Genomic DNA, 24753 nt, shown 5'->3' with positions numbered 1-24753 from the left:
GCTGAAAACTTACAAAAACTTATGTCATCAATTCAAGATACACATTCTCTGACATATGACAAATCTAGGAGAATAAACGGGAGATCCTAATTTCACCTAGATCTTTTAAAAATACCGAAAATTTAACCTTAACTGCTGTTGTCTGACTCTAAGTTCCAATTTATTTTCTGGTCTGGGCAAGAGAAAGGCATTTACTGAGAAAGACAAATATGTTTTATCTAGGCCAGAAAACTACACATTCATAGAATCATAGAATCACTAGGTTCAAAAGGATGCAATGGATCATCGAGTCCAACCATTACTAACACTCCCTAAACCATGCCCCTCAGCACCTCATCCACCCATCCCTTAAACACCTCCAGGGAAGGTGACTCAACCATCTCCCTGGCCAGCCTGTTCCAGTGCCCAATGACACTTTCCGTGAAAAACTTTTTCCTGATGTCCAGCCTTAACGGCCCCTGGCAGAGCTTGAGGCCATTGTCTCTTGTCCTGTCTCCTGTCACTTGGGAGAAGAGGCCAGCTCCCTCCTCTCCACAACCTCCTTTCAAGTAGTTGTAGAGAGCAATAAGGTCTCCCCTCAGCTTCCTCCTCTCCAGGCTAAACACCCCCAGCTCTCTCAGCTGCTCCTCATAAGACTTGTTCTCCAGCCCTCTCACCAGCATCGTTGCTCTTCTCTGGACACACTCCAGAGCCTCAACATCCTTCTCGTGGTGAGGGGCCCAGAATGGAACACAGTATTCGAGGTGCGGTCTCACCAGTGCAAAGTACAGAGGGAGAATAACCTCCCTGGACCTGCTGGTCACACCATTTCTGGTACAAGCCAAGATGCCATTGGCCTTCTTGGCCACCTGGGCACACTGCTGGCTCATGTTCAGTCGGCTGTCAACCAACACCCCCAGGTCCTTCTCCTCTAGGCAGCTTTCTAGGCAGACTTCTCCTAGTCTGTAGCACTGCACAGGGTTGTTGTGCCCCAAGCGCAGGACCCGGCATTTGGCCTTGTTAAACCTCATGCCATTGGTCTCAGCCCAGCGGTCCAGCCTGTTCAGATCCCTTTGCAGAGCCTCCCTACCCTCTAGCAGATCCACACTTCCACCCAGCTTAGTGTCATCTGCAAACTTGCTAAGGGTGCGCTCAATGCCTTCATCCAGATCACTGATAAAGACACTGAACAGGGCTGGATGCAGTACCGAGCCCTGGGGAACCCCACTTGTAACTGGCCTCCAGCTGGAATTAACTCCATTTACCACCACTCTCTGGGCCTGGCCATCCAACCAGTTTTCAACCCAGGAGAGCGTGCGCCTGTCCAGGCCAGAGGCTGACAGTTTCTGAAGCAGAATGCTGTGAGAAACTGTGTCAAAGGGTTTATTGAAGTCCCAGAAGACTACATCCATAGCCTTTCCCTCATCCATTAGTCAAGTCACTTTGTCATAGAAGGTGATCAGGTTAATTTGGGAAGACCTGCCTTTCGTGAACCTGGGCCTGATCACCTGGTGCTGTTGCATGTGCTTCATGGTAGCACTCCAGATCACCTGTTCCATGACTTTCCCTGGCACTGACGTCAGACTGACAGGCCTGTAGTTCCCTGGATCCTCCCTGCAACCCTTCTTGTAGATGGGCACAATATCAGACAGCCTCCAGTCCAGTGGAACTTTCCCAGTCAGCCCGGACTGCTGGAAGATGATGGAAAGGAGTTTGGAAAGGACATCTGCCAGCTCCTTCAATACTCTTGGGTGGATCTCATCCAGCCTCATAGACTTGTGGGTGTCTAGCTGGGCAAGCAAGTCTCTAACCACCTCCTCTTGGATCACGGGAGCCTCACTCTGCTCCTCTAACTCCTGGGTTTGTACACAGGGGGAATAACTTCCATTACTATTAAAGACAGAGGCAAAGAAGGCATTAAGTATCTCAGCCTTGTCCTCATCTCCTGTCACTGTTGTTCCTTCTGCATCCAATAGGGACTGAATATTCTCCCTAGTCCTCCTTTTCTTGTTAATGTATTTGTAGAAAGATTTTTTTACTATTTTTCATAGACTTAGCCAATTTGACTTCTAGTTAGGCCTTAGCCCTCCTGATTTTTTCCCTGCACGATATCACTTCCGCCCTGTAGTCCACCCAAGACACCTGTCCCTTCTTCCAAAGCTCATAGACATTCCTCTTCTTTTTGATGCCTCTCAAAGTAAAGACAGTGATTTCACCTACTAAGAATCAATAGACAGCCTGTACGTTTGCAAATCCAAACATGTATCTGCCAGACAGCTGACCGGTACATGTACACCTCAGGATGCCAGGCCAAACATGACCTTTCGCATCTAGACAGTAAGCCAAATGGGTTGGACGGAGATGTAGGAATTGGTAGGGGAATGTGAGCACGGGCATAACGATGCAACAGATAATGCTAAGGATGATCGATACAGTGCAGGGTGGGGAGCAGAAGAGGTATGTTTGACTGCTAATGAAGAAAGCCTTTCAGGCCCCTCCATATGCATGGCATATCCTCAACATCATTAATGTATTTATACTTTTTAACTCCTACACAAAAATGATATTCCCAAAATCATTTTCCTTTTATAGTATGTCTGAAAAGGGTCCCCAAGAAAAAGCCTATTTCGAATATCAAAACACACAGAAACCAAGACCATCAGCAAGTCATGTGGGAGTTAGAACGTTAGGTAAGTGCAGACTCCTGTAGCTGCATCTGGTTATTTGAAAAGGGTTTTGCATAGCTGAACAGGTTCATTGCTAACAGATTTCACTGTAGTAATACAGCCAGTGTCTTTCTCGCTTTTACTACCCCAAGCTTGTCCCACCTCAGCAACTATCTAGTTCGCTCTTTTTAGCAAAAAAAAAATAAATCAATTATCTACAATAATGAATAGTATTTGTCAACACAACCAGCCTATGAGGGCTTTTTTGCTTTTTGATTAGATCTGGGTCACTTGCATCCCATCTATTTATTACTTGAAAAGAAGTTGGCAGTTTAACATGTAGTACACAATGTACTGAAAGCAATCCAAGATTTCTCTGAAATGAATCTATGAAAAATTCATAATTAGACTAAAACAGCAGCATTAATCCCTTGAAGCAAGTTAAAACAAGACAGAAAGAATGGAACAACAGACTGTAGCAGGATTAATCATTGACTGTTCTTCCAGCTGCTTTCATCCTTTACTCACTGAGCATATGAAATATATGTATAAGTACAAAGGCTAACATAATTCTAACAAGTTCTAATCATACCTCAGTGGACTAACTCCTCTGGCCTCACAGCCCCTCCCCCTAAATATTGCAACATCATATGGAAGCGTGTACATGAACTTGCTTCCCAGGACTGTACACCTACCCTTCCTATGGAAGAGAGACTGCTGAATGTAGTCTGGTGCAAACGGCGAAAGTAAAACCCGTAACCACCTGAAAGCGAAAGCAACAAAACCAAAAAAAATCACTAAGAATATGTTAACACATATAATGTTCAATCACACAATCAGCAGAAAATGCAGGGTAACCATTCAGTTCTTCAATGCAATTATTTCAGCACTCTGGATATGTGGAATTGCATGGCAGTAAGAGAAAAGAGTAACTGGTTCACATGCAATATTGTCAATTTGACACTGAGACACAGTGTTGTTCTGGAACTGCATTTTACATGGTAGAACAGTTAGTCTTATCTTCAAAGATGGCTTTCTCATCTCTGCCCTGTGCATTTCTCATAACTGAACACAAACAAAATTAATCAAGAATTGCCACAGGGAGAAAACAGTAAACCACACTCACGCAGCTTCTCTTCACCCAAGGTAAAGCATAAGCTGTTAAGGCACTACTAGATGCTCATGATATATCATGTCACAACAGAGAGATACCGATAGCTTCCTTAAACATGAAAACTCACTGAAGTGAAACCAGGGTGTTAGGTTTCTTCAAGAACTACTTTAAAATTATTTTAATTACTTTAAAACTTCTATTACACATCTTTAGCACCAATTCTAAATTCCTTTTCCCAACTTTCTTATTCAATCAAAGGGATATTTGATGGTCAGGATTCCACTAAGGAAGAGCATCAAATATCAGATGCTTAACAGCTGGATGAATCAAAGAAAACTAGGAATGCATTACTTACCCAATGTACTTAACTATGGGAGTAAACTAGCACATAGAAAGCTAAAGTAGGTCTAAGTAAAAATACTAAATATGGTAAGCTGGAGAGGAAGTGGAGTAGGCTTGCCTGTCCCGTGAGTGGTTAAAGACCCTGATCTGCCCGTGGCGGTAGATGAATTTTGAGATCTGGTATGGCTTTAGGGAGATGTGAAATGGAGACCAAGTTTCTTGTCGCTCAAACAGCTCTGGGTGATTGCACACCTATAAGAAAGAGAGCATGTCAAACACTGGGAGAAATTAATTTAGTCCAACACAGCATTTACAACCCATATCAACTATGACTGTTGATCCCTAAAACTTTTAACACTGATCGGTATGTCACAGCTATTTTGGTATATTTATTCAAATCTGAATTCCTATTCACTTAATAGGTATTGCCTCTTCTTCCCAAGTGAACAATTTTTAAATGTTGTACCTTCTAGAAGCCATATTTTAGTTCTGTGGTAGTGAATGATTATGCTTTTAACATATATTGTTTAAAACAGACTTACCTTCCTGAACTGCATGACTAGATTCATGAGACTGCTAGTGGTGGTCTGTGCTTGCTGAGTAGTGCCCATTGAGGACTGCAAGAGGTCATCAATAGAGATTTTGTTTTTCAGAGCTTGGTACAACAGCTTCTGTCGACTTGTCTGCTGGCAGTACATCAGAATTTCAATCTGCAATATAGTAATGAAGATTTAGCCTTTTCCATCTCTGAAATGAAGGATGACCATATCAGTAAACACAGAACAGAGAGAAACATATCTTAAGGTAAAAATAACTTTCTCAAAAAATACATAAGCAGCAGTGTTCGTATTAGTATTTCAGGATCCAACCTGTGAAGGTCTTGACTGATATACGTGTTTTGGAAGGCTTAGGTAATAATATGGGAGACTGCCCTTTAAATGCACGTGAGCACAACTAAGTAAACAGATAGATTCATAAGAAGCTCTGAAAACATCACATCTGCAGCTGATTAGCTTAAAATCTGACCTCAGTTCTACTGTTAAAATGCTACCTGTTTAGGGCTGTCTTAAATAGGTGTCAGGAACCTATGACAGTGACAGGTTCATCACAGAACAACAGTGTCCGTGGGAAGTCCTAATTCTAAAATTAAACATATCAAAACAAAGTGGATGTCTCCTAGCCAGTTGTCCCAAAACCTCGGGACATGCTGACCACATGGTCATCCAATACTGGTAACACCGACATGAAATGAAGAGACTAACAAGAGTAGAGTATGATGAGTTGCCAATATGTATTTCTTGCTCTTTACAATCAAGCAATAAGAATCCTAAATCCATGAGAAATCCTTCCTAACGGCAACTGGAGATGTCTACTAACCATCAATCTCCTTTACTTCAAATAGTGATATTTCTGTCAACTTAATCAGGCTTAAAGATTTTTAATTTTTAACTATTAACAAAAATGTTTCCCCTAGAAGTAAAGTTTATTAACTAGGGGTTCTTCAGTTACCTTCACATCTAATGAGATTGATGCGACATGGTCCCAGAAACTGAAATTCTATGAAAGCTCTACAATCAAGTTTCAGATATGCAGACTGACAAACGAGTTTTCAAAAACCAGAGAACAGAGCTATGACAATAAAGTTGAAATATTCCAGAGAAATACTTTTTCCCCACCTTATCTGACAGCTCGTTTTCCACATCCTTCTTGATTCTTCTTAGCATGAAAGGCTTCAGGATCATGTGCAAGCGAGATAGCTGATCTTAAATACAGGGAATGGGAAAGAAGAAACAATTACTTCACCAAAGAAGAAAACTAGACGGCATGTTACTACAAATTAAGTTCCCTACTGCTAAGCCACTTCCCCTCATATGAGTTCTTACAGCACAGATTTGGCATTTCTCCGTTGTCTTTTTTTCAAATGAGTGCTGAGCTATACCATTTAACACATGAATCTAAAGATCTGCTTCAAAGAAAGAACTTCTAAACCATTTTATGTGTTCTATATTCCTCTGGGCTGAACAGCACAAGTTTAAATTTATCACTCTCTATTAGTGAAGAAGAAAGTTTCAGATTAGATACTGCTAACTCGTGGCAGTAGATAACTAAAACATTAAATCTCGTTCACCCAAAATTACAGCATCACAATACCAGGGCACACTACATTGACAGACACCTGCAGTCTTCACGATACTCTGTAAAAACAAAGTTCTGTGTATCTGAGAACTCTTAAAGCCTTTACCATTGTGACAAGTTCCAACTGTGCTGTGTTCTACTCCATTACAAATCAGCTATTTTACCTAGACTGATTTTTCTACATAATTATCCCCTAAAATTTACTGTGATGATTTCTTCTTTTTAAAGAATTTTTATGTTTAAAAGGTGTTTAGTGCTTTGTGTTAGAATTTTGATGTCTAGAGCTTGTAACACTCAAGAGATCTCCAAGATGATATGCTCTGTACAAACATACAAATACTGAAAACATTTGTTCTCCTGTGTTTGGGAAGGAGAAGCACTGGAAATAAGAAGCAAGACAGTATTTTCACCACATCTTTTCTATTACAGTACACATGCTACATAGAGTCAGAAACACAAAATTTTACATAAACTACAGACAACAATCCATAACATTCCAATCCTATTATGCACCCTTTGCTTCAAATTACATTTTTCATTAAAAAAAATGAGAGACGAAGTCTATTCGTTAGTATTTGGAAAAGGCAACAGATTCTTTACATAAAAACTAGTACATTTACACACTGCACTCACTCTCATCAATGGCGGATTTGTTCTCTGCATGGCTCTCTATGTCCTTAGAAAACCACTCATTGAACTCTTCATGGGAATCAAACAGCGTTGGCATAATAAAATGCAGCAGGGCCCACAGCTAAAAGGAGAGCAGAAAACATTAGATGAGCATAACTCACAAGGTAATTGGGGATCCTAAACCCTTGCAGATCTTTACGAGCAAAATCACTGTACCAGAACACGAGACATGGCAAAATAAAACAAAACCCTAGCTGCATCCTCTTCCCACCCCCCAGACAAATGCCAGATAATAACTTAATAAAACACTATCAGAAAGCAATGAGAAACAGCACAATGATTTCAGTCAACAGAAGAAAAACCCACAAGAATTAGATTTCATCTTGTTACTTAGGTGTTACTAACCATCAGCTTCAGTTTTATTTTTGAGAGTGTGGCACAGTTCCAAATTCCCCCCTCCCAGAGCTGATTCCATATTTGTTTGCCAGTGATTTGCTACAAGCATGATCCCACAACCACACAAGCACAACAGGTTTCTCAACTGTTTGTATATTTAGTATATATTCTAATTGTAAAGGAAAGCCCACTCTTGTGAGCTCCTGAATACCTCAGCCATTGTGTTCTGGATTGGGGTCCCAGTCAGTAACAATCTATTTCGACACTGGAACTGTAGTAGGATCTTCCAACGAACACTAAATGAATAAAATTAAGAAAAATCATCCAATAAAACTAAGAAAATTATCCATTTTTTGTAGAAGGATATGAAACATAAGGCATTTTAAGACCAACTGCTTCCAGTGACCTTTGCAAATGATTTTTGGAAGTCACCGGATAAAACTATCACAACTCTCCAAAAGACAATTATGAGAAGAAGTAGCCTTTCACAAATTTCCAAGAAACGTGCATAATTTATTTTATTTTTCTGCGTATATTTTTTACTCATTTTTTAATACTAATGCTTGGATACTCATAAAATCCCGTCATCAGAATAATTAACTCCCCAAAAGAAACTATTATGAATAGTTATGAATATCACATATTTTTCAAACTTTATAACACAAAGCACACGGGCCACTGCAGCAAGAGTGCTGAGCTATACATTACAATAATCTCAGAGGGGCAGTTTCTAAAGAACACTGAAGAGTCAGACTTCAGCCAGAACAGGTCTGCATCTAAAGCTATCTTTAACTTACTGTGTACAGTGGCAACTTGTGCAAAGATTACAGGTAAGCAGCTACAGATGTAAAGATGGATAATTCTATTACTTGAAAACAACCAGAAAACTTTATGGCACAGACTCTTATGATAAACACTATGATTTATTGCAGCCAACAGTATGCACAGGGCTGTGACGTTCATTAGTGTCTGGAAGTGCCACTGAAGAAGGAATTAAAGCATTTAATGGAGCGAATAGAAGCAATACACACTAAAGATTACAGACTGTTTACTAGGCACAATTCTGTGAGTAGTCAGAAAAAGTGAACAGCATTTCACCTTCTTGTGTTTAACTGTCCTGCACTCCACCTGAGTTTCTGCTACACAATTACATTTAATTACATTGTACACATATGGAGAACGAAAATCTAAACGCAAAAAACTAGTGGATCAATCCAACATCATAGAGCTACATAGATACTTAACTACATTAGACACTTAACATGCGCATCAATTTTAACTTCTACCAATTTGTGTAATCATGATGTTTATTCCATATTCTTTCAAGAGGTTCATACAGAGGGAAGATTTTATTTCCAGTTAGTTTATTACCTGGAGCTACTCTTGAGCGCTTGTGCTTCATCCAGCACCATGTATTGCCACTTCACACGCTGGAAATACTTCACATCCTGTACTACTAGCTGATAACTGGTAATCACCACGTGGAAAGGAGCATCCTGAGTATACAACGTCTTCTATAACCACAAAATAAGAAACAAATGTCCACATAATGGAAATATGTTTTCAAGAGTTCACTTGTGTATACCGTAATTTCAGACTTATGTTACTTACGTTGCATAATCTTTTCTCATTATCACTGCATTTTTCTACAGCTGACTTTTAAAATTAATTAAAGTATGGTTATTTAACTGGTGGATTTCAACTTCAGCACATTAGTTCTTGAACAATTTCAGATGCTTCTTAATGCGTCAGAAAAGACCCATACACTTCAGGAACAATCTGACAGTATGCAGGGATGACCTGGGCATCCTGAGTTACATTACTCAAACAGAATAAACAGTCCTTGACACTGAAACTTTCTGTTTTATCTACAGAGCTCTAGATTCTTCTATTGAACTCCGTACTGCCCTGAACTGCCCTGTACTGTATTGCTCTTCAGCACAAGAGAAGTCTTCTACTTCATTATCATAAGGAAAATGCTACTACATGGATGAAGAAACAGGACTCTCCATCCACACACTGTTTAGCTTGCTGGGGTGTAGCAACAGTTTCTGGTTTACTTTGCACAGGTAATAAAGATGGTTGAAGCACATAAGCATGTTCGTATTACCTGACTCCAAAACTTCCTGATCACCTTTCTGTCATGGGGATTTCCCCAATAAGGTAGAACCTGGAGCAGTACAAAAGTAGAAAGGCATTATTTTCAAATAAAGACATACCTGCTTTAGAATTTTATACTATATTCTACAAAATGAGACAGATGGACCCCTTTCTTCAAAACAACAAAAAGGAAAATTATCTTTCTTAACACTGAGAAAAATCAGAAAGCACTGAGAAAAATACAGAGCATTCCAGGCAAAGTTATCATGCAACTTAACCCTAGTAGAAAGACTAGATCAAGCTATGCCAAGAATCTCAAAATGCTCACCGTGTTACACCTCCTAGCCAGATTTTTCTAAAAACTAAAAATGATACTTTACTTATGGCAGAAAGAGGTCTGCCCTCAACTGATACAGTTAACCCTACAGGACTAGTGGGCTTGTTTTCCCGTTTAACGTTCCCCATTGTCCCATTAGTTTTGTATTTCAGGACTACCCCCCAAAAAACAAGTAAAGTTAAAACATCTGGTCTGGACATATTTAATACAAGAATTATAAAAAGAAAGCACTACTGACGTATGAATCAATTAATAGCTCAGAATTTCGTGGATCCCATTACTCAGAAAACATCTTTGCACTGAAAGCAGGACTAACTGGTTAATAACATTTTACTGCCATCTTCTGCCCGGTGAAAGAACTACGCTCGACTAAGACTGAAAGAGAGGAATGCTGGTTTTTGAGGTTGTGAGAAGTCTTAACATCTCTATCCTTCAACTGACAAGCTCCAAATTTTAAGGTGCATGTAGCTGAATATTCCTCCAACTGTTCTGAAGTAAGTATGCGAGTAAAAAAAACACCAGATAAACCATAAGGTGATTTGCCTTTTAGTTCACTTATTCTGCCATAGACCTGCAGAAATTACTATGATTTACTACAAGCCTCTGTATGATTAGAAACACTTGTGTATGATTAAAAGCAGGATAAAAACTGGTAAACATGGAACAATCCTAAGTTTAGAAAACTTCTTTTTAAAACATGTTCTGTTCCATGGATTAGGTAAACATTATTATGTCACAAACCCAAAGAACAGCTATATAATGACAGAAACAGATGGAGGGGATTAATTCACAAGAGGGAAAATTATCTTTTCACAAGCATCCTGACTGCATTACTGAAATATTCTCTGCATTTTCTTCATGAGGAGAAAGCATAACGAGATAGCCCCTTATTCGATACAGTGAACTCAGTAAAGGAAATGAGAGAAAGTAAGTAGGTATAATGGCCAACTGCTGTAATACTTTCTAAACTAGGGCTGTTAATCAGGATCCTTATTGTTTTGGTCTATACAAATACATAAACAGATTATTTTTAATGAAGAATTACTTTTAAAAACCTAAGTATTTCTATTTCTTCACTACTTTCTCTGAAGTACTAGTAATCTCAATTTATCCCGAACTGTAAACCACTCGAATAATCCAGCGCTGAGCATTTCTCCTCATATAGATACCTCGAACTATACACCATCATAACTAAGATACAGTCTCATCAGGGATCTGCAAAGCAAGTTATTTGGTAAAAGGTAAGCCTTTTAATATTGCCTACCCCAGATCAAGAAATCAAGTATTACTTATAGAAATATTTCTAAGTCTTTTTGTCCTTCTTATATTAAGTAGCCAAGACACTCAAATGATTAGTGTGGATGCTACTGGAATACTGGTTACTCATAACTAGGTTCTTACAGGTTCTCTATAAAAAAGAAAATCAAATGTTTAAAAATAAATGATCAAGACCTCTTCACATCAAAGGTTACTCAAACAACTGAACTATATTCTTCTTTGCAAATATAACTGCAAGCCTCAGATGCTTTTGTCTATCTTTAGTTCTAAATTTTCAGCACTGTTTCAGCAGAAGAACTTATTTTCAAATCTTCTTTTGCAACACTCCAGTATTTGCCGCTGGTGAATAGGCAAGAAGCTTCTTTTTCAGTAACTTGACACTCACTCTTTGCTTTCTACCTTATGTTTTCACATTCACAATATACTTGAAGAATTCCATTTATTTTCTTCTAATCTTTTTGGTTTTATCTATCTGTGTCTCACTTCTCTCCTTTTCCTTGACTGTACATCAACGGTTCTTCTATTTTTCTGTAATAACAGCTGCATTCTCTCTCCCTCTAACCTGTTCAGAGTTCAGCTTTGTTCACAATCAATCTTCTTCTTAGTCAAATTTATATGAATAACTGAATAGAATCATAGAATAGTTTGGGTTAGAAGGAACCTTAAAGATCATCCAGTTCCAACCTCCCTGCCATGGGCAGTGACACGTCCCACTAGATCAGGCTGCCCAAGGCCTCATCCAACCTGGCCTTGAATACACTACTCTAACCCTAAAGACAATACACAGGACTGAAATATGATTCTTTTATCTGCTGCCAGGCCCACACATGAGAACTGAACATCCACTCCCTGCTCTGCTTCAATTCCTCACTGAGAAGGTGTTCTTAAGCTGTTGCAAAAGGAAAAACATATGATTCAAGTAAGAACATTTTTAAACACTATATAATCGAATGCTCCAGGGAAAAAAAAGGATGACAGAAGAAAGATCAGAATCAAGCTCATTAATTTCATGTTCCAAGGTAACAGGCATCCAGACGTGGCAGAGAACTCAGAGAATGCAGCGGTTTGCTTTTTGAGAAAACAGAATGACCTTCCTCACACATGCTTATTACCTTAAATTTAGGTACAAATCTGGCAAACTCCTGGTGCCAGTTGTTAAGAGTAGAGGCAGGTGAAATTATTAAAAACGGTCCCCAGATGTTCTCTCTCTGGAATATACACAGATAAAAAAAAAGAAAAAAGATAACCAGGAATTAACCGGAGGGACAAGGGACACAGAGGCAGTTTGATACAGCTTTACTACTAAGTAACAGTGGCTACATAAGAGAGGAAGCTATCTGCAACATAACAAGAGTTATGTTCCTCTCAGCGCAGCAGGGTGATACAGAATCATGTAGAGCAGATCTAATGTTCAACTAACACTTATTTCACAACAGCAAATCAGAACAACCAATCACCACTGTTTCACTCTGATTCACTCTCTTGTTTCCACAAGTCGTCACCTTCACATTACTAAGAGTCTCTGCCATTTTAGGGAGGAAAAAGCTTCAGGTGACACTGGCAAGCTCTGCTCTATCACATCACATTCGAATGCCCTCTGGTGAGTAACAAAGCTGGGCCACTACTGTATTCATAGTTACAAGCTGGCTTGCCAGAAGGGAGAGCCAGAAAAGGTAAAAGCCTTATATAGGCTTTCGAAACTCTCAAGTTGCAGTGCAACAGGGAGACAAGGCTGCCTGTTATCCCTTCCATTCACATGAGCTCAAGAGCCTTTGGCTCTGCGCATTCTTCCACTACTCTGGCTAACAGTGCCAGTGAGCTGGTATCAAAAGCAACATAAACAAAAGCATGTAACTGTCACTACTGCAGCTAGTTCTGCTCTCAGTATCTTGGCTGATATCTCCTGCTTAAGGCGAGTGACAGGATGCCAATCAAGGTATTTTTTTAAAAAAAAAAAAAAGAAATCTACTTTTGCACAAGGAAGTAAGTTCCAGTTGCTTTTTTGTTCTATCTGGCACAAAACTACACTTCCTGAAAAAAACTCCACGAATATAGAAATCCACAGCGATTACCATGAAGCTCAGAATCTGGGCTTCATTTCTAAAAATCTCTCTGATTCATATAAGTCAGTGAACCATGAAGTCTACATTTTGCTCTCTTATCAGGCTTTCACATTATGTTCAAATGAATGGATATTACTCTGTGAATAAATGAAAATTCCATTTTTATGTATGTATATACTAGATATACATAAACACACACATACACGCATCTACCGAGACACACACAGCCCCTTTGAAAGGAACAAGCGGTAATCCACCTACCTCAGCCAGATGTGCAAGGAGAGCAATACTTTGTACTGTTTTACCCAGACCCATTTCATCTGCCAGGATTCCATTGATGCCCTGCAAAAGATTCATAAGTGAACACCTCCACTTCACTACTTTTGAATCCATCAAGGTCTAGCAGAATGGTTGCCATTGAATATAAGGGGAACAGCCCGAGTTTAACAACTCTGACATTATCACTTACGTCTTCTACTAAGAGATATTTCATATCAACTGCACTTTCATTCATTCCTTGAGGTGATTTTTTCCCTCAGCCTGTCTGCACTCTGTGATCACACTGCCAACTGGGTATGTACACAAGGACAAGGCTGCCTGCATTTTACCCAGCTGACCAAAGCCTGGAACAGCGTGCCGCTCCAAGCAGCAAAGGTTTTCTCAGCACATAATCTACATGATAAACGGTTGTATAAATATTCACATAAAGAATCTTGAATTTAATGCTGTATGCAAAGTTGTTATTTCCACAATAATCAAGAATACTGACAGGTGGCTTACATAATACTTTCCTTTCTCCTAGAGACATTACAGGTTCAGTATACATGGTCTATTTTTAAAACCATTAAATATTTTTTGACCAAGTTTACTCCAATGACTTAAATAATCCTAGAAGATTTAAAACTTCACAAGATGTACTAAGATACCTGCTCATATAGGTTGGCCAGCCAATTCATGCCTTTCAGCTGGTAACCTTTCAGTTTTCCATTGAATATAGTCGGCTGAGGAATATCTTCTCCTGCCCGGATAGATGGGTTTGCTAAACTGTAGCTCTCTCCAAAGCCAGTACCAGACTTGTTAGCAGCCCGTAAAGCTGCTGCCCGACTCTCCTTCGCATCTTCATCAAATGACCTGGTCTAAACAGGAAGAGGAAAGTACGCAAAAGATAAACATATTAATTCATTGAGAAACTGTGGTAAAAGGCCTTACACGTCACATTATGACACAGGATGTCTGCCAGAAACTAACAGGAAATTATTCTGTTCCTATAGCCCAAATCTTCATATTCTGGTCTTCTATCTGTTTAGCACAAGAAGTGTCAATGGGATTAAACTCAAATCTGGCACCCAGGATTAAACAAACCTACTTGACTTGCCTGCTATGAAAGACCCTGCTACTCTGACCTCTATCATTACTCTGCATTCTCTTCCTCTTCTTGGGTCCAAAAAAATACATACCCGGGCCTGATGAATCTGGTAAGCATCCTCAGCATTCTTCAGAGCTTGGGCCTTGTAATAGTTACTATCTGAAAACAACACCTCCATGTTAGAGCTCTGCAGTACTAATCACATAAATCAACACACAGATAAATTCCAGTAATTATAGCAGTGCTCTTACACAGAAGGATTTTCTGCCTGAAACAGTAAGTTTACATGATAACATGTGTAGCACAGTAAATTTCAGAGTGCACAGGAAGGACTGTAGATGAATTGCTTACCATAATCTTCTTGGGTGATGTTGACCACTACTCCTCCACCAATATCAATCTGCCTTTGGGTAGAGCTGTCCTCCAGTTTGCGTAGAATTTCTTCCTGTATCCCATCATGTCCAATATCTCGTTTACGACTCATAAAATGGGCATATAATTCAGTTTGTGTGATCAGGAAATTAAGTTTTCGCTGCTGTCTCTTAGCCTAAGAGAAAAGCATTTACAAAAAAACAAATGAAGAAGAAAAAAATCAGGACAAAAGGTGAAATGTTTAAAATATCAAATAAAAAAAAAGGAATCAAATAACATATCGACAAATAATCTATCTAGATTGTGCACATCACTGTGACATCAAAATGCTAGGATACTAGTTGTGTGAAAGAACACTGATCGCCAGCATGATTAAAATATAAAATTGTTGCAAATTAAAAGTTCTTTTAAATTCAGTAATCATGACAAAGAACACTATAATGTGTTGTGTATAATGTCTACCGTGTTACTTGAAAGCTATAATCTAGTTGCCATCATGGAAACGTGGTGAGACGAGTCCTGTGACTGGAATGCGGCTATCGACAGCTGCAAGCTGTTCAGGAGAGACAGACCAGGAAAGAGGGGTGGAGGCGTTGCCCTGTATCTCAGGAAAGGGATAGAATGTGAAGAGCTGCCATTGAAGAGTAGCCACGAACAGGTTGTAAGTTTGTGGGTAAAAATTAAAGATGGGAGAGCCAACGGGAACCTTGTGGTTGGTGTATACCACAGGCCACCTGATCAAGGAGAGACAACTGATGAAGTCTTCTTCCTCCAGCTACAGGAGGCTTCGCACTCGCAAGCTGTCATCCTACTTGGGGACTTCAACCACCCAGACATGCTGGAGAAGTAGCACGGCAAGCTGCAGGCAATCCAGAAGACTCCGGGAGTGCATTGAGGATAATTTCTTAGTCCAGCTGATAGAGACTCCCACCCAAGGAAATGCGAGCTGGAAAATATTTAAGGAAGTTTTCCACAAGGCGCAAGAGCGCTCAGTCCCTGTATGTAGGAAATCAGGCAGGAAAGGGAAGAGACTGGCACGGCTGAGTCGAGTCTGCTGGTTAAACTAAAAAAACAAGAAGGAACTGCACAGGCAGTACAAGCAGGGACAGGCAACCTGGCACGTGTATAGAGACGCTGCCTGGCTGTGTAGGGATCAAGTCAGGAAGGCCAAGGTGCGGATGGAGCTGAACTTGGCAAGGGAAGTAAAGACTAACAAGAAGGGATTTTACAGGTACATCAATCACAAGAGGAAGATCAAAGAGAATGTACCCCTACTGATGGTTGGAAATGGAGGTTGTATCAACAGATGAGAAGGCTGAAGTACTTAACTTTTTTGCCTCAGTCTTTGCCAATAACTGCTCTCCTCGTCCCTCCTGGGTCATGGGACAGCAAGACGGTGACCAAGGGGGTAGACTCCTTCCCACAGTAGAGGAGGATCAGGTTTGCGAACACCTGAGCAACTTGAACGTATATGTCTGTGGGACCTGATGAGATGCATCCCAGAGTCCTGAGGGGATTGGCAGATGTGGCTGCCAAGCCACTCTCCATGATATTTGAAAAGTCATGGCACTCAGGAGAAGTCCCTGGTGACTGGAAGAAGGGTAACATTGTCCCCATCTTTAAAAAGAGTAGAAAAGATGAACCTGAGAGCTACTGACCTGTCAGCCTCACCACTGTGCCTGGGAACATCATGGAACAGATCCTCCTAGAAGCTATGCTAAAGCACATGGAGGACAGGGAGGTGATTAATGGCAGCCAGCATGGCTTCACCACGGGCAAGTCCTGTCTGACCAACTTGGTGGCTTTCTATGATGAGGTAACCACAGCAGTGGACACAGGTAAACCAACGGATGTGATCTATCTGGACTTCTGTGAAGCCTTTGACATGGTCCCCCACAACATTCTTCCGTCTAAATTGGAAAGATATGGATCTGATGGGTGGATAGTTTGGTGGAACTGGTTTGATGGTCATATTTAGAGAGCAGTGGTCAATGGTTCAAAGTCCAGGTGGAGATCCATGACAAGTGGTGTCCCTCAGGGGTCCACACAGGCACCAGTGCAGTTTAATATCTTCATCAATGATATTGACAGCAAGATTTGAGTGCATCCTCAGCAAGTTTGCAGATGACATCAAGCTGAGTGGTGTAGTTGCCACACCAGAAGGATGGGATGTCATCCAGAGGGACCTGGACAGGCTGGAGAAGTGGGCCTGTAAGAACCCCATGAGGTTCAACAAGGCCAAGTGTAAGGTCCTGCACCTGGGTTGGGGCAATCCCTGATTTCAATAGGGATGGGGGATGATGTGCTTGAGAGCAGCCCTGCAGAGAAGGACCTGGGGGTGCTGGTCGATGAGAAGCTCGACATGAGCCACCAGTGTGTGCTTACAGCCCAGAAGGCCAACTGTATTCTGGGCTGCATCAAAAGAAGCGTGGCCAGCAGGGCAAGGGAGGGGATTCTGCCCTTCTAGTCCTCTCTTGTGAAACCTCATCTGGACTATTGTGTCCAGTTCTGGAATCCTCTGGATTAAGAATCTGGAATCTCTGGAATAAGAAGGATATGGAGCTGTTGGAATGGGTCCAGAGCAGGGCTACAAAGATGATCAGAGGGCTGGAGCACATTCCCTATGAGGACAGGCTGAGACAGTTGGGCTTGTTCAGCCTGGAGACGAGAAGGCTCAGAGGAGATCTTATAGCGACCTTCCAGGACCTGAAGGGGGCCTAGAGGAAAGCTGGAGAGGGGCTATTCACAAAGGCTTGTGGTGATAGGATGAGGGGGAATAGGGACAAACTGGAGAGGGGCAGATTTAGATTAGACATTGGGAAGAATTTCTTCACCATGAGAGTGGTGAGACAGTGGCACAGGTTGCCCAGCGAAGTTGTGGCTGCCTCATCCCTGGAGGTGTTCAAGGCCAGGTTGGATGGTGACTTGGGCAGCCTGATCTAGTGGAAAGTCTCTGCCCATGGCAGGGGGGTTAGAACTGGAAGATCTTTAAAGTCCTTCTGAACCTACAACGATGCCCAAACCATCACAAAAGGTCAGTCTTTACCAACACTGAATCAGGTATGTCTGAGAGACACGCATGGCTTGTCTAATTCCTTCCTCCATTTCACTCACTTGTAAGTATTTTACATAGTTGAAAGTTTTATTTTATCACCTCTAGAAGAAGAGGTGAATATAATTAGAAGAATTATATAAAGAGTTTTAAGATAGTAAAAGAAATACGTTGAATACCGCTGAAACAGATGAAATAACTGAATTTCATTGCTTGGATTTAGAAACTCAAAATATCTGGTCACTTCTGTGTTTCCGCAACAAATTAATTAATTACCAGCAATCTGTGTTTTTACTATACCTCTCTCATCTCCTCATCCAGCTTGCGTTGCTCCAGAGCCTCTTTCTCAGCTCGTTTGCGATGTTCTTTTTCCACCTTTTCATACTTTTTCCAATAGAGAAGCATCTCCTTGGTAAGACGACGTGCCCGTGGTAGAGTTTCCTTACAGTTTTTCTGGGCCTGGAGGGCAGCTCGGCGTACCTCCCTCATGCACTGATGGGCAAGCTACAGAGAAATAAGGATTTGGAAACAGCGGTAAAATGGGCAGGTCTTAAAGAAAGTCAGCAAGAAACAACTTCAAATTCAATTTTAACCTAGTTTGATCCTTCAGAAGAGAAAAAGCTGCAAAGCTTTACTTAGCAGCAATGTTTTTGAAATGGGACAAGTGAATGTGAACTTCCAAAAACCCCACCAGATGGTGGAGAAGACAAAATCTGAAGACAGCTTCAGCATGGCATGCTACTTAAAGGATCAGTCTGTGTGTGTTTGAAAGGGACTCAGGAGATGAGAGTTCAAGGTCTGCCTGCAACTCTGACCCACCTATTCTAGACACTTTTCTGCAGTTCTTTTCTCACTGTTTCAATAAGGCTGCTGCAATAGCAGTGTTGGTGGAGCACAATCCCATTCACATCTTAATATACTGAAAAGTGGGGGAGCGTCCTATACTTTTCCTACCATTTCATGAAGAAGCATAATACAATGTAATTTTTTGTTCTAGGATAAATAAATTAATGCCATTGTCAGAATGGTCAAAATTGCTGGGTTTGATGTTTATAACAGGCTTTTTTTCCTCCACTAAAATCTGTACATCAACAATTCTAACACACAGATTTTGAACGATCAAACAAAATGAAAACAAAGGGAAAAAGTGGAATTTCAAAATGTGTAAGTCTGCTGCATCATTCACTTGTTAAAATGTGATTTTTGATACTTACAAATACAGTGACTGCAGGCTATTTGCCCAGACATTGCTAAGAAATCCAGTCTCTGCTAGCTAAGGAGGACCACTGCAAAGAACCCACTCACTGCAAAGTTTCTTAAGTATATACATGCAGGTCCTGTTCACTGCATCTCTTACAAAGAAGATGCCCCCTTGCTTGACGATCTACATATAGATTGGAAAAATTCCTGCATCAACATATCTCTGATATCAGTCTCTCAGCCATATACTTGATTACCTTTTCATTAGCCATAAAAATTAATCAGATACTTGAACATAACACTTGAAAAACGCACAGAAAGACATTACCAAGTGTTCTTAAAGTAAAACCTTCTAGGTAGAAACTATGACATTTCTTGGAGAATGCTCTGATGAGGCAATAAAATAATTTTGCAATCACTTAAGCACAAAAATTTTCTATTTTTAATCTCATATCCAACATACACTTATGTAAATTAACACATTTAATATTCCAAGAGGCCCTTTGATTTAAGAAAGAATGCTTAAACCAGCGATTTCTAGCTGGTGGATAGATGGGCAGTTCAAAAGCCAACAAAGTGTACCAAAATCATTTATTTATTGTATCAAAGATCAGTAAATTAAAAATGTACAAACTAAATCTTATGAAAGCCAAAAAGACCTCATAAATTCATGTTGCTTATTTCATCTGTTGCTTATGAAATATGCCAAAATGACACAGCTAAAAAATTAAAAGCCATTAAATGACAAATTACTTCTATACTCCTATACTTCCCTGCTAGTACAGTCAGTATTATAAGAAAGAGAAGAAACATAAAGAGGTTACAGTTTGCTTATTATATCCAGCACACGTACAGTATAAAACTCAACAACTTACCTTTTTACTGTTGGTTAGGAAAAGGTTGCGGGCTGAGGCTTTTTGTTTGTATGCCTATAAAAGAATACCATCTTGAAATTAGTTAAAGGGTAACAACTTCATAGTATTTTAAAAGATCCCTATTCAGAATTGAGTGCCAATCTCAGCCATGCACACCACTGATTAACTGGGTACAGGTACCATAAGTACCTTTTGTTTTGACTGAAACACTTAATTTTAATTAATTATTAATTTAATAATAAAATTTCATCCTTAATTATTGAAGGTATAAATAAATGTATTTCAACTCCTGAAGGAAGCATGTAAAACCCCTCCTTTTTCAGGACTGTTTCTTTAATGACTACTATTGCAAACCAAGGTTCTCTTAGTCCACCATAATTACTGAAGCAAACTACAAAAATTCCCAGTTTCCCAAGGATGTTAAGCATTAATGTAGCCTATGTTCTTCATGTGATCAAAATAAGTCATTTGAAAAACTAAAGTCTACCACACTGCAGATATCCTTTGCCCGGCTTCTAAGTTCTCAAAGGATGCTATAGCCATCACTCACATTGCTAGAATTCAGTCTGTTAACTGCGAGCTCCAAAGACCAGGTTGCAAGGTCAACACTGACCACCTAAGAAACACCTCACGAAACTAGCGACAGTGAACGCAGCTTTCCATTTCAAGTGTGACTGAAGCCCATCCTGCAAATGATAGAAACCCTTTTCCCTAGATTTCAAAACCCAAACAGGCTACAATGATCAAGACGCTCTTTTCCTGAACTGTATGTAAAACTAGCCATTGGTTTGCTCTACACTGCTATACTGTAGATTCTTGTTGTTTACTGTACTGTTCCTAGAAAAGGGTTGGACAGCCAAACGAAAGTAGTGGCAAAGCACACGTGATCCACTTTGGTATCACTACTGGTAAGAAATTCAAACTATGCTTTGCTTACGGATTACAGAATATCAGCTTGGTCACTAATGATCATCACAAAAATCAGGTCTTACTGCAGTCTGTTTTTCCAAGTGTCAATCCCCACTAAGTTTATTTTCTATTTCACTTTTTTGCCGTCACCACTGATCTAGTGCCATTAGCCAAGCTCACCTTTGGCAACTCTTTTTTAACAATGCTAAGCCACACTTTCCGCCGACGTGCATTAAGTTGCTCAATACTCATATGCTTTTTCTTGGGCCCAGGTGGTGGTGTATCTTGAGAAAACTTGGCAAAAACTTTGGTCTGGTGATGGTGGTGTCGTGGTGACTCCTCTGAAGAGTGCTCTTCTTCCCGCCTCCTCTTTTTCTTTACTTTTTTCAACTTGCCTGCACAGTAAAGAATTATCATAAAAATCTACGTCTTTTTCTATTCTTGGGATACATTCAGGCAGGTAACTTTCCTGAGTAAATTATCCTAGTCAACTGATGTGTGGAACCAACAAATAAGCCAAACTTATCCACATTTGCGAATTCTGGTACCATCCATTTATCATATCATAGAATCACAAAACCATAGAATCATAGAATCACTAGGTTGGAAGGGACCCACTGGGTCATCAAGCCCAACCATTCCTAACAATCCCTAAACCATGCCCCTCAGCACCTTGTCCATTCGTCCCTTAAACACCTCCAGGGAAGGTGACTCAACCACCTCCCTGGGCAGCATGTTCCAGTGAAGTATCCATCAGATACTTCCTCATCACTTTATAATTGAAAGAATTACCTTTTTAATAAATAAGAGCAGTGAAATGCAATTTTTCTACCCAGGGAAACATGCCTTACAAGTTTCCTTATAAGGAAATGCCTGGGACCCAGTGCAATGTAAAAATTTTACCTGAAGATGTGTAAAGGTAAAACTCCTAAGGGTAACAACATTAGCATTTGGTAGGGTAAGTCTCAAACCAAATTTCTCAGCAGTTGAAAAAGACTGGTGCGTTATCATGTATTACAGATCCCAGCTTTCAGAGGAAACTGATAGTCCTATTGGACACTAAAAATATTATGTGAGTATGTAAAATCATACTGCTGTGAGATTAGCGGAGAAAAAAAATACAGAGTTAAAGGGACTTGCAGGAGGGCAGGAAGGAAGCCCAAAGCAACTCTTAAAACACAGCTCAAAATTAAGTACTCGCACTAGAGAGAATTCACCTTACACTGACCATTCACAGACTGCTCTTCCTGCTTCCTTACAGATGTACAGATGCTGCCAAACCAGTCAAGAAAGAAAATCGTACTTCCTAGCAAACATGTATCTGAGAAACTTCAGCTGAGAGATTATAGAAGCAATTCTAATTTAACTCACATTAGACAACAATTCCCAGTTCCCTCTAACTTGCAGAAAACAATCTCACTCCACATCATCATTCACTAGAATTACATACTCTGGAACAGCTGTACCAGGTGCTGGATAAGTTCTTACATTTTTCAAGGGACTATAATGTTTTCAAAAAACTCTGAGTAAATGGACCATGATACACAACAGTACATATGGATTCTGAAGAAAACAATAAAGCTACAATGTACAGATTGCATAACTCCTTTGCTCTGAATTCAGAGGTCCATAAGGAAAATCTCAACTCACAAACTCTAAATTCACACTCCTTTGTTTCACTCTAGCTTTCTAAAGGGCCAAAGATGAAGCACAGCATTTTCTGATATTTTTTTTCTCTGACAGAATTACTTCCATGCAAAACCCGAAGTTTGAATATTTATGTTTATTCAAAGGATGTAGCATAGGAAACAAATTTAATCACAGCAGCCATTGAAAAACACAAGGTCAATAACTTTACCTTTTAATTTTTTCTCTTCTTTGAACTTCTTTTTCTTGGGCCCTAGCAGGTGGCGCTGCTGCTCGTAGTAAGGATCATATGTAGACAGCAGTCCTGTACTATAGTACTGATATTGCTGCAACTGAAGTGGATGTAAATGAGCACAGCAATGGAAAACAGATACAGCAGATAGCAGATAGCAGGCAAGCAAGTTCAGAACCTGCCTGTAAATAAGAGATCAGAAAACATGCACTTGCCCATATTTAGCATTGTTATCAAGGATCATACAGTGTCCAGAGTGAAATCTCTGCTCCCAGAGGTGGCCTTCAAATTCTACACAGGGAGCCAAGCACACCCAGTCAAGAAAGAGGGGAGGAGCAGGTACTCCTCTATCTTTTCCATACAGGTGCTGCCCAGCAAGACAGCACATTACATGAAGCGGTCCAATCATGGACCTCCTATTTGTTTTGCTTGCATTCCCAAATTACATGTGTTCTACTTTACCACTCCAAAGGATGGGATTAGATGAAAGTCATTTAAAAGACTTCCACAAGGACAAATAACTTGAATATTCAGCTTGTCAAGTAAAAATACAGCTGTCTCAGCAGTTTTCTTCCAAATTATCAAAAAAGTCACTATATTCCAAGCATTATTGAAGTAAAATATTAAAAGAACTTTACACAGGTTATGTATAAACAGGCAAATTAAAGACAGCATGGGTCAAAAAATAACTACTTTAAACCTAAGCATACTATTAAGTTAATTGTATAAAATCTAACAAAAGTTACGACCTGTGTAAAAATATGGTGTATGAATGTGTGTGGTTATGCAAATATGTGTTAGCTAACACAATCTTGGTTTGTAACATAAAAGTAAACAAGGGAAAGAAGTAAATAGAGACAAAGACCCTGGTGGGAAAATATTTCTCCACTCTTCAGTATTAGAAATTTCAAAAGAATATGAAACAAGATTTTAATTTCAGACACATCCTCTGATAGCAGAACAGGATGACCTCCTTCATCTGAGACTACCTTCCAGTGCAATTCAAACAGCAACAAAAATGATTTCTGCAAAAGGCCTTATAATTTGAAGAAATTTTAGAATCAAAACAGTCATAGAATTTGGCCTAGTATTAAGAAAAATTTTGAAATGTGGCAGTCTATTTTTCTATAAGAAGGGAAAAAAGGACAATCTGAGAAGAAAATCCAAATTAAAACAGAAAGGTATGAAATAAAAAAAAAAAAGAAACTCGAGTAAAACCACCAAGAAGTAAGGAAAAAACTTAGGAACTCCCTTTCAAGAAGGTAAACATCAGCTTACTACTCATCACTCAATGATGATGCAAGTACACTACTTTAAGTTTAAATATAGAATTTTAGTCCTGAATAGTAGCTACTATCTGCATTAGAATTTAACCCACAGCACCTCAATTTTCATGTATTATTATCCAACTCTTGCATTCTAGCAGCCTGTATTTGCTCTAGTGACTGGGACAGAGTGTTGGGGAAGCTATATATAACGCATGTGCCAGTAATAGCTACATAAATTATTGAAAAATTCTCAGCATAAGGCATCAACAGCTTTTCAGTCTGTATGTAATTAATTAAAATAACCCTTGTCTGAAAATGATGTTAAATTGTTCTAGTCTACCAAACAAAAGGATACTTTAAAGTCCACAAAGTATTATGGTTTTTAATAAAAATCTAAAAGCAGTTAAATTAATGCAGTTAAAGGAAAATAAAAATCAAGGCAATGTAAAAATTCTGTATTTTTACCTCTTTGTCTTTGCTATATTTGCTTTGATGCAGTTTCTTATATTTGTGTAATCGCAACATATTGTGAAGTTCCTCCCTTGAAAGAGAAAATTCTTCTTCATCCTCTCCGTCCTCATCACTTGGTGAATCCGTGTCACTGGAGTCATCGCTCAGAAGGATACTCTAGTAGGAATAAATGGAAAATAATTTAACAATCACAAGTCCCTACACTGAACTGTTTACTTACACAAAGCTCTCTTGAGCCTTTATCTGATAAAGAGCTGCAGGTCTGGCCCAACAGCAATACTTAGCATTTACTACTGCCTTCCATCTGAAATGCCTAAATG

At 39.7% G+C, this 24753-nt stretch overlaps 1 protein-coding gene across 1 annotated transcript in view; it reads right to left on the bottom strand.

The window, feature by feature from the left end:
* Positions 1 to 24753, bottom strand: part of INO80 (INO80 complex ATPase subunit) — a 70291-nt gene that overhangs the window by 35078 nt on the left and 10460 nt on the right. Inside the window, exons 5-22 of the mRNA XM_054067642.1 lie at positions 24428 to 24589; positions 22674 to 22794; positions 20996 to 21210; positions 19907 to 19960; positions 18132 to 18335; positions 14759 to 14954; positions 14499 to 14566; positions 13968 to 14177; positions 13303 to 13383; positions 12091 to 12186; positions 9374 to 9433; positions 8635 to 8777; positions 7475 to 7559; positions 6871 to 6988; positions 5778 to 5863; positions 4644 to 4811; positions 4220 to 4353; positions 3341 to 3408 (exon numbers count right to left, since the gene is read on the bottom strand). Of these exons, the coding sequence (XP_053923617.1) occupies positions 3341 to 3408; positions 4220 to 4353; positions 4644 to 4811; positions 5778 to 5863; positions 6871 to 6988; positions 7475 to 7559; positions 8635 to 8777; positions 9374 to 9433; positions 12091 to 12186; positions 13303 to 13383; positions 13968 to 14177; positions 14499 to 14566; positions 14759 to 14954; positions 18132 to 18335; positions 19907 to 19960; positions 20996 to 21210; positions 22674 to 22794; positions 24428 to 24589 (2269 nt within the window). The remainder of the gene's footprint in view (positions 1 to 3340; positions 3409 to 4219; positions 4354 to 4643; positions 4812 to 5777; positions 5864 to 6870; positions 6989 to 7474; positions 7560 to 8634; positions 8778 to 9373; positions 9434 to 12090; positions 12187 to 13302; positions 13384 to 13967; positions 14178 to 14498; positions 14567 to 14758; positions 14955 to 18131; positions 18336 to 19906; positions 19961 to 20995; positions 21211 to 22673; positions 22795 to 24427; positions 24590 to 24753) is intronic.

Source organism: Cuculus canorus, chromosome 5, assembly GCF_017976375.1.
Source record: "Cuculus canorus isolate bCucCan1 chromosome 5, bCucCan1.pri, whole genome shotgun sequence".
Lineage (NCBI taxonomy): Eukaryota > Metazoa > Chordata > Aves > Cuculiformes > Cuculidae > Cuculus > Cuculus canorus.
The sequence above is the reverse complement of the archived record's forward strand: the minus strand, read 5'-3'. Positions and strand labels throughout refer to the sequence as shown.